The sequence below is a fragment of the Phaseolus vulgaris genome, chromosome 2, assembly GCF_051622355.1.
Source record: "Phaseolus vulgaris cultivar YP4 chromosome 2, ASM5162235v1, whole genome shotgun sequence".
Taxonomy (NCBI): domain Eukaryota; kingdom Viridiplantae; phylum Streptophyta; class Magnoliopsida; order Fabales; family Fabaceae; genus Phaseolus; species Phaseolus vulgaris.
In genome coordinates this window covers 839,540-849,573 of record NC_143499.1, presented here as the reverse complement: position 1 = coordinate 849,573, position 10,034 = coordinate 839,540, and the positions used below count along the sequence as shown (strand labels likewise).

The 10,034-nt window shown below is 31.8% G+C and overlaps 2 protein-coding genes across 2 annotated transcripts; one reads left to right on the top strand and one right to left on the bottom strand.

Annotated features, from left to right (window-relative positions):
- Window positions 1–639: 639 nt before the first annotated feature.
- On the top strand, window positions 640–2,164 carry LOC137809987 (glycine cleavage system H protein, mitochondrial). Its single transcript, XM_068611084.2, has 4 exons — window positions 640–989; window positions 1,081–1,169; window positions 1,485–1,655; window positions 1,929–2,164. The coding sequence occupies exons 1-4, from the start codon at window positions 881–883 to the stop codon at window positions 2,055–2,057; spliced, it is 498 nt and encodes a 165-aa protein (XP_068467185.1). The 5' UTR covers window positions 640–880; the 3' UTR covers window positions 2,058–2,164.
- A 1,235-nt stretch (window positions 2,165–3,399) lies between these two features.
- Window positions 3,400–6,308, bottom strand: LOC137809577 (7,8-epoxymelianol synthase CYP88A154). The gene is made up of 8 exons (XM_068610689.2): window positions 6,015–6,308; window positions 5,456–5,930; window positions 4,974–5,234; window positions 4,782–4,871; window positions 4,584–4,662; window positions 4,398–4,504; window positions 4,162–4,283; window positions 3,400–3,678 (listed from the first exon to the last, which is right to left on the bottom strand). Exons 1-8 carry the CDS (start codon window positions 6,263–6,265, stop codon window positions 3,585–3,587), a joined length of 1,479 nt encoding a protein of 492 aa, XP_068466790.2. The 5' UTR covers window positions 6,266–6,308; the 3' UTR covers window positions 3,400–3,584.
- Window positions 6,309–10,034: the final 3,726 nt, after the last annotated feature.

Sequence of the window (10,034 nt, the reverse complement as noted above, 5' to 3'; positions counted from 1 at the left end):
AACAATAATTTCTTATTTATTATGGGTGTTGAAGAACACATGGGGTGCAGGAAGAAGCAGACACAAACTTTTATTGGGCTAAGTGAACAGTCTAAGATAGACGAAGAAAGAGTGAGGCCCAGTCTCTAGTTTTGATTTGATCTACAATACTCTGAGCTTTGTATTGTTCTTGGCTGCTTCTTCCTGCACATCCATACCTTCTTGTGCCACCCCCATACATTTTTCTTATTCCAAAAATACTCTTTTCAATATTCCGGATTATATAATCCGGAAGTCATTTTTTAGATTCAAAATTAGCTTCCGGATTATGTAATCCGGAAGTCTTTTTTTCCGATGTGTTATTAGCTTTCGGATTGCATAATCCGGAAGTCTTTATCCGGATTACATAATCCATAGGCTTATTATTTCAAATCCAAGGGGGTGAAAAAAAAAGGATAAAATGGTATTTTCATATTTAGTATGGGGGTGGCACAAGAAGTTATGGAAGTGTAGGAAGAAAGAGTCATTGTTCTTTAATTTTTCAGTGGTTGCAAATATAGAAGGATTCAGTAGGGTTTTTAATCCAACATGATAAAATAAATATATTTTGTTAGAGATATTATGATTTTGGAAAATATTAAAAAAAAAAAAAAAAAAACTGGGTTAGGTTTGATTTAATTTGAAGGTTAAAAGGAGTAGTGGAAGGAGAGTGGTCGATGGATAACATAGCATAAGGCAGAACGTAAAGAGGATGAGGCTTTCGCTGCCCACCATTCATCCAAGATAATATATGAAGAGCTCCATGCACTGTTTCACTCATATTATTATCTCCACGACATAACATATAACATAAAACATAACCAAAACACAGACACAAGAACAACCTCAATCTCTGTCTCTAATGGCACTCAGGATGTGGGCTTCTTCCACTGCCAATGCACTCAAACTCTCTTCTGCCTCCAGACCCCATCTCCTTCCTCCTTTTTCTTTCTCCAGATGCTTATCTACTGGTATATTATCATCATCTTCACATTCTTTCACTTTAATCTTTTTTATCAATTTCACTTCATTTTTCATAACCTCTTTCTGCTCCTTTCACAGTCTTGGATGGACTTAAGTACGCAGAATCACACGAGTGGGTCAAGCATGAAGGCTCAGTCGCCACCATTGGTATCACTGACCATGCTCAGGTTGGTTTTCTTCATTAACCTTAACCCTCTTTATCTAATTCATCTACCTCACTGCACTTAATCAGACAAGGCTAAATTATCCTTTTTTTTTAGCAACTTTCCCACCCAGTATAGCTATAAATTTTACTTCAAGGTTAGTAGGACACTGCATTGCAACCGATAAATTGTTGTTTGCTTATGTGTTTAGTGGTTGGTTAGAGAACTTTGCTCCTTACAATTTAATGGAAACTTTGTGCACTTGTTTGTGCAAGGGTCTTCGTGTAAAATATAACTAGAAGTACTTGAGTGAGTGATGAATGTGTGTAATAATTGCAGGACCATCTTGGAGAAGTTGTGTTTGTGGAGCTGCCAGAACCAGGTGGTGCAGTGTCCAAGAATTCTGGCTTTGGAGCTGTTGAAAGTGTCAAAGCAACAAGTGATATAAACTCTCCAATCTCAGGGGAGATTGTTGAGGTTAACACAAAGCTCACAGAAACGCCTGGCCTGGTGATCAATTCTAACCTTCAACCCTGTTTCTTTCTACTATTTGCTCTAAGGAGTTTAGTTAATAGGAAGTTCTGTAAACTACACTGTTTAAGATGGTTACTGTTATTACTATAAACATCAACACAATTGTTATACATGCTTATTACTCTTACTTTACTCGTATATACATGTCTATTTTGGCAATGATCTGAATTACACTGGTGATTTGGCTTTTTCTTCTAATAAGTTATACATGCTCATATTTACTTTTCTACTTTTCCCTACTTGATTAAGGTAAACTCAAGCCCTTACGAAGATGGGTGGATGATCAAAGTAAAGCCAAGTGATCCTTCTGAATTAGAGTCCTTGTTGGGTCCAAAGGAATACACAAAATTTTGTGAGGAGGAAGATGCTAGCCATTGAAGTTTGAATTGGCTCCTGCACTTATATTTGGAACTATTATTCATGTGTTTATCATCTTATTGTCTTCTGAACAGTTTTTTAATCTGCAATAGAACTGTTTCTTTCTATTTTTCCTTCCCCTGCTATTCTCTTCTGTCACCGACACTTCAGTGTGTCATTCTAATTTCTTTAATAAAAATGTTTTTTTTTTATTAACATAAATGCATAGTTTGAAAGAACACAGCACATCAACGTTCTGTTTGAAGCAAGTGTAAATTTGACCCTTTTCATGGTTCAAACAACCTGTTTCAAGCAAGTATTGTTTATGTTTTCTTGTAGAGACTAATATTTTTATGAGTTCTAATATTATTTTAGAAGGTTAATGTAGTTGTGTTTAAAAAAACTAACGTATTCTCTTTGATGCTAAGAAAAACTATAGATATGTAAGTTACTTTATCCCATCAGAATAATGAGTAAGTTTAAAATATTTGACCCTCTAATGTTCGCCTTCTAATTTTAAAGAAGATAAAAAATACAAGGCCACATACTTCTAGCAATTATCTTTTATGACTATATATAAATACCAGAGGATTTGAGAGGAAGAGATTAACTTTTTGAGATAAAATAGTTTTTTAAGTGAAAATAATTAACTTTTAAATTTGTATATCTATTGGACATTTTTATTGGATCGAATGAATTCATTTAGCACAATTACTAATAATTGAATTGGTAATCTTGATTCTTATACCTTGTTAATCCACTTAACTTCTGTTATAAAAGAATTGAATTATTCTAACTTTTAAAAAATGAATATATAGGATTTGTGATTATTTTTTTTTATCAAAAGACGGATTGTTATGTTGTTTGATGAAATAAATATAATAATCACAGTTAAAATATGAGAAGTTCTGAAAAAAAGTTATATTTTTTATTAATAAATAATATACTAAATAAAAATGGAGTATTTGACTGATGTTTCAATTTTTATACAAAAATTTATCTGAGGCTGGTCAACCACTATTTCCTTACTAGTTACACTAAACAATGACAAAAGAAAGTAGACTTTAAGAATTGGTACAATATAAAGACAGATAAAGATAAATATATTTTTGTTGAAAAAAATATAAGACAAATTTTAAGGTTTTAAATTAGTATGAGTATTTTCTTGCACGAGTGATTTATTATTTTTGTAAAATTAAACTGCATGTTTATGGTATGATACATGAGTTTAGAGATAAGGTACACATAACATAAATTTAGATAGTTAGGGGATTGAGTTTTGTTTTAAATTTAAAGTTGAGCTAAAATGGAATATTGTAGTAAAATTGAAAATAAATAAGAATGATGATATCAACTAATCAAATTATAAAAGACTCATTTTATTTTTTAAAAATATCATAACAATGAATATAACTATTACATTGTTTTCACATAAAAGCTCTTTGCAACTTATGCAAGTGTCTCATCTTAAACTTTTATTTAATCATCTCTCTACAGTTTCTTTTTTCACTTTTCATGATTTTTTCAAGTATCTGTATCCATGATGATTTATGTGACTTTTATAATTCTTGCACAGCAGTTATCTGAGGGCCTTGGCAGTGGTAGATAAGTGATTGGACAATCTGGATTAATTCTCTCCATCCTGCAACATTCAAATTTAAGACCAATCAATTTATAATTATAACATTATAACACATAAGTTAGACCTTGTTTGTTATGGATAGAAAAAACTCACGCGCAAGCAGCAACACATAATCACGAATCAATCAATCGTAGAAAATAAATAACACAAAATTTAAAGTGGTTCGGTCGCTAACTGCAACTTACATCCACATACATAACTATTAAGTTTTCATTTCTGTCATGTTGCATACCATTACAAGTACAATTATTTATTTAAATAGAGATTATAAAAATGACACAATAATTAAGTCCATTCACTAAACAACAACATGGGTTTAGCCAGGCCAACCCAATTGGTATTGCTTCATATCCAACACTTACATCATCACTAAATGTTCGACCAAATTAATAGATTTTTGAGCAAATTGAAACAGCATGCATTCTATAGTCCTTCAGTCCAACAACTGAATGAATGGTTGCAAATGTGGAAGGAAGTTAAAACCTGTAGTTAAGAAGAAAATGATGGAGGAAAATGGTGATCTCAAGTTTGGCCAGGTCGCTCCCAGGGCAAAATCTGCTTCCTAATCCAAATGGAAGAAAAGAACCTGCTCTTCCTGTGTGATTCTGCAAGTTAACACACATAACATATTATATATCTTCTCTGTTCATCAAATTAAACTCACATGTTAAAGAATGAGTGATAAAACATTTTACAAAATTAATTACTATCATACATACATCCCATCTGGAAGGATCGAATTCCTTTGGATTGTTGTAAATTTCAGGGTCCATGTGCACCCCTCGATTCCAAACCAGAACTTTCCATCCTTTTGGTATAGTAAAACCTGCAATTTTTCATTATTCTTAAATGTTAAGGTAATTTCAAATAAGAAGCACTGAAAATATATGGAATCAATAACTAACCATTAATGCTGAAGTCCACCTTTGCCTGTCTATAGTTAGCAAACGAGATAGATGTTTTGCGCAGCATCTCATCGATAACCTATTCAGAATATAGTTTTCTCAAACATAACTTTTTTAAACATCTCCATTTTTCATTATTTTACTATTATTAATGCTGATTACATGCCATCAAGAACTTATTATCAGCAATATAAATACCTTTGAAAGATACTCCATTTGCTTAATTTCCTTAAGGTTCAGCCCTTTCTGTGTGGAGGGTCTTGCTTGCATGATCTCTTCTTGTTCTTTCTGGAAGGTGCAAAGTTTTGTGAGTAAAAACCCTCATAAACAGTATATAAAAATCAAGCTGTGAAAACATAGATTGAGTAAAATTATGCAGACACTGAGTACCTTAGCCCTTTGGAAGAACTGTGAGTGTTGCGTGAGGTAGATGATGGTCCACAATATTCCATGAGCAGAACTTTCGTGACCAGCTAACAAGAATACCAGAAGTAAGTCCATAATGTTTTCATCCTCCAGCTTCCTACCCTCTTCATCTGTGACTTCCAACAATGAATCCATCATATCCCTTTTCGTCTTTGTTTTTGTATGATTGCTCCTTCTCTTTAGGTCCACTAGACCTTGCAGCAACTTTGTCAACTTCTTTCGTGCCTGAATACACATACATTAAATATTAAAACCTACACCATCACAAAGTTGTGATTTCTTCTATTAAGTCATAAATTCAACATAATGTGGCATTGACAATTACCACACTCTCTCTACTCGATACCCTCTCTAGTTTCACAAGAAATTAATCAATTAACTAACATTGTTCCTGATTTTGATTAACTATAACAAGGTTCTGGTTTAAAGTTTAATAGTTAATTAACCTTGTGTGCTTTATAGAACGCAAAGCCTGGGAGATGGATAGGCAGTGACTTAGCTCCACGACTTAAATCTCTGTACAAGTTTTGGAACAAGCCAAGGTCGACATGGTGAACATCAGAGCCCATGAAGATGGTGGTGATGATCTTAAAAGCGAACTTTCTCAACTCTGTGAGGAGCTCAGAAGGGGTGGTCATGCTAGACAACTCTTCCAGCACTTTGACAGAAGCATCTTCTGTGAGACCTATGTACGTGGACAATGCCTGGCCAGTTATGGGAGGGGTGGTTAGGCGACGAAGACGCTTGTGTTCCTCATTTGAGATGCCATGGAATGATCTCTTTCCAAAGAGGGACAAGGCAGGATATCCAAGCTTGAGTTGTTCATCATCTGAGAGAACCTTACGACATATCTCTGGGGTGCAAACTATGATGCTAGGGCTCCAAAATAAGAATGTCCTGTAGATACCAGTCCTGCCATATCTATACACAGTTTGTAGATCAATGGTGAATTCCTTTTTTATGTAAAGTGTGCGTACTATAGAGGTGAGTGAAGAGAAAAGATACCTGGAAACAAGATCATTGATAAAAGAATCGGGATCAGACTTGAAAGCTCTGAAGAAGGTGAGCATGTTCCCCAAGAAAGGCCAACCCAGATGACCAGGTGGGAGAGTGTGTTGTATCTTTCTTCCCAGCCTTGAAACATAATACCATTCATTCACTCTCCAAAGAAATCCAAACACAAATGCATATCCCAATAGAGCTGCAACTAGGATGAACCACAAAGAATGCACAAACACCATGCTCATTGTTTTCATACAATCTCTCTAGCACATCCCTCTTTTTTACCTTCCACGTCCAAAATCGTTGAGGGGTATTTATAAAGATTTTCAGACAAATAAACTCTCATATATATATATATATATATATGTATGTATGTATGCATTGCCAACTATTAATCTCTCTGTATACTTTTTAAGAGGGTCAACGATATTACTGCTGACCATGTTTAAATAATATAGCAACTTTTTTACGCTATTGAGTAACAATAAATCACACTAAATATAATTTTTAAACTGCACAAACTTATTTACGTAATTTATTAGATGGAGTTTCCTCTACCAGCTGGTTAAAATTAACAATGATGGAGTTGTTAGGGGATATTCTGGTCTGACTACTTGTGAAGGTATTTTTCGTGGGAGTATGAGGGAATTTATTGGAACTTTCTCTGCGTTTCTTGAAGTTCAGACTACTCTGGTTGCTGAGTTTTATGAGGTTATACATGCTATTGAGGAAGTTCAAATATGGGACTTACTAATGTCTATCTGTAATGTGATTCTGCTTTGGTTTGTGCTGCGTTTACTGCTAGGACCAATGTTTTTTGGATGCTTCGAAATCGATGGAATACTTATCTTAATTACGGTGAGAAAATCAGGTTTAGGATTACTCATATTTTTTCGTGAAGCGAATGCTGATAAGATAAGTTGACTAATTTATGATTTATTCATAGAGAATCTTTTCTTTTAGTATAATAGGCTACCGTCTAGTCGGTTCTTAAAATTCTTTATGAATAGATATAGTCTACCTATGAGTTTTGGTTTAATCCTCCCATATTTTTATATTTTTTTTAATAATATTTTTTTTCATGCGATGATAAATGATTGTTGTTACTTGTAGGTGTCAGCATAGTTGAGATGTCAAATTGCATAGTAATACCTAACATGAAAACTTTTATTTAAAAAGAACTTATTTACGTGCCTCCTCTCTGTGATTTGAGACTTGATACATAACAATTAAAAGGTTTTACACAGTTAATGCATAAACTCTTTGTTAAACAACTCTTTTGCAAGTTACACTGATTACATAAAATTGAAATACTTTTATGAATAAAAAAAAGCATAAAAATTGTTTGATACGGAAATACTAAAAAAACACTGACTTCACAATTCCTTATAATAATAATATAATAATATTTTAATGTATCAGCATACTTGTGTGCATGGTGATGAGATTAATATTTGACTAATTATTTGAGTGAAAAATTAAGCAAAGATTTTTGGGACCCAACTCTAAAATTAATTATTTACTCAATTGGTTAATTAGCAGTTAATTGTGTTATACTCCAATATATAACGAGATGACATACCTAAATTTATGGTGAATTAGGGGTCACCTTATATATAGAATATATAGTTAAAAGTTAGTTCAAAATGTAGGAACATATCAAAATCACAGCCTAGAAAATTGTAGTTTGTAACCTATGAACTTTGATAAATTCTATGATTCCCAGACTTTCCTACCATCACTTTGTTTATGTTTCATTGGATTTCTCAATCTGTTCTTAGAATTCTTTATGAATAGGTATAATCTACCTATGTATCGTTTGTGTTAACATATGAGTTTTGGTCTAATCCCCCATGTTTTTGTTTTTTTTTTCTTTTTTTTAATAATATTTTTTTTCATGTGATGGCAGATGATTGTTGTTACTTGAGGTGTCAGTTTAGCTGAGATGTCAAGTTGCATAGTAATGCTTAACACGAAAACTTTATAAAAAAAAAAAAAGGTGGCAACAGGTTGGTTGATATGACGTTGTATATTCACTAAACTCCTTTAACATTACTCAATTTGAAGTGCACAACAAGTTTACTACAAAGAAAATATTACTTTGACACCGTTTTAATATATAATTATACCTTTAAAGTTTGTTTACTCTCAGAAGTTTCTTCCTTAAATATTTCTAGAGTTTGTCTTTAATTATACGAAAGTATATGAATTTTTTTTTTCTTTCTCTTTTATGCAACCACGTTCATACGAGGAATATCTTATGCAATTTTCTGTATTGGTAAACTTCACACATGCAAGATAAGTATATTAGTTATTTTATGTATTATGTCACATGGAATACTTATAGATGTATATTATTTTATGTATCAATGTCACATGAAATACTTATATGTATATTATTTTACGTATTGATAATTATTTATATGTCACATGGAATATTTATAGATGGTGAAATACGACAAATTTATACTCATAGCGAACTGAATTTTCATTGCAAATTCAATTACAATTTGAATTTAAAAAATAGTTGAACTAATTCATTTTGGTATATTAGAAAATATATTTTAACTTGTGTTTGTATTTTCTTAATTTTAATAAAACTTTTCAAGAAAAGTACACCTCTATGTTAAGAGTGGCTTGTCTCAAACCATTTGTCATTTTTTCTATCATTGGATATGTAACCTTAAACCCTTAAACCATTGAGTATATTTTACTCCACTTTAGCCATCGAACATTTATAGTTTTGCTTCAATTTTGAGCATTTTCATTTTGACTTTATACATTGAATATCTTCAACTTAGTTTCATTTTTTTTTTGTTAAGAATAAATAAAATTAAAAAAAATATTTTAGGAGTGTTTCAATCCTTATACAATAACAGCTAGTAACCAGAACCAGAATAGATCATAGGTAAAAAAAAAGCCAAAACTTCTAAGAGACTATAAAATCATTAAATATAAATCAACTTTAAAGATAAAAAATTATTAGTTGTTATACTAATTAAATTAGATACTAATTTAAAGATTAAAAAATTTATTGATATCTATATTAGTTTCTATTGTTGATAAATATTTTATAAATTGATATATAATTAACTATCAAAGTTTTAGCTACCAATTATTTAGACTCTAAAGTTGGTAGTTGGAACCTTGATAGCTTAATTAGATACAAATTTAGAAACTAATTTGAATATTTTTCTTAAAATATATGGTGATTTTTCTGGTGAATATTATTTCGATTAAGCTAGATTTGAATATTTGTCAAGAGTGATGGTAGTCCTTTGGTTAAATTGATTAAGCTTATTGTGGTAACTTTTTCTATTTGGATGATATGGCGTATGAAGAATTATGCTAGATTTCAGGATAAGATTGAGGTTTATAAAGTTATTTCGATAATTAAATATTTAACTTGTCTAGTGGGAAAATTTTATAAAGCTTGAATGAAGAATGACATGTTAGATTTCAACGTGATTAAGTTTTTTGGTATTAATACTCGTAGTGGTAAAGTTCTTCATCCTCTTCCTGTTAGATGGGAGTTTCGTTCACCAAGCTGGGTTAAAATTAACATTGATGAGGCTGCTAGGGGTATTCTGGTCTTGCTACTTGTGGTGATATTTTTCGTGAGAGTATGGAGAAATTTATTGGTGTTTTCTCTGTGTTTTTTGAAGTTCAGACTGTTATGGTCACTGAGTTTTATGGAGTTATACATGCTATGGAGGAAACTCAAAAGATGGGGCTTACTAATGTCTGGCTTGAATTTGATTCTGCCTTGGTTTGTGTTCCGTGGATGCTTCTTAATCGATAAAATATTTGTATTAATTACTGTGGAAAAAATAGGTTTAGGGTTACTCATATTTTTTATGAAGGGAATGCGTGCGCTGATAAGTTGGCTAATTTAGGATTTATTCATAGAGAATCATTTCATTGGTATAATAGGCTTTCATCTACTATGTTCTTATAATTCTTTATGAATATGTATAATTTTTGTTAACATATGAGTTTTGGCCTAGTCTCCTTATATATTTG

What these genes read in the sequence shown, in the direction of transcription:
- LOC137809987 (XM_068611084.2), top strand. Translation starts at nt 881, where the DNA reads ATGGCACTCAGGATGTGGGCTTCTTCCACTGCCAATGCACTCAAACTC. An exon ending in CTCCAGATGCTTATCTACTG is followed by an intron (nt 990 to 1,080) that starts GTATATTATCAT and finishes CTCCTTTCACAG; the next exon opens with TCTTGGATGGACTTAAGTAC. An exon ending in GTATCACTGACCATGCTCAG is followed by an intron (nt 1,170 to 1,484) that starts GTTGGTTTTCTT and finishes TAATAATTGCAG; the next exon opens with GACCATCTTGGAGAAGTTGT.
- LOC137809577 (XM_068610689.2), bottom strand. Translation starts at nt 6,265, where the DNA reads ATGAAAACAATGAGCATGGTGTTTGTGCATTCTTTGTGGTTCATCCTA. An exon ending in CGTTCTATAAAGCACACAAG is followed by an intron (nt 5,235 to 5,455) that starts GTTAATTAACTA and finishes ATGTGTATTCAG; the next exon opens with GCACGAAAGAAGTTGACAAA. An exon ending in CATTTTCTTCTTAACTACAG is followed by an intron (nt 3,679 to 4,161) that starts GTTTTAACTTCC and finishes TGAATGTTGCAG; the next exon opens with GATGGAGAGAATTAATCCAG.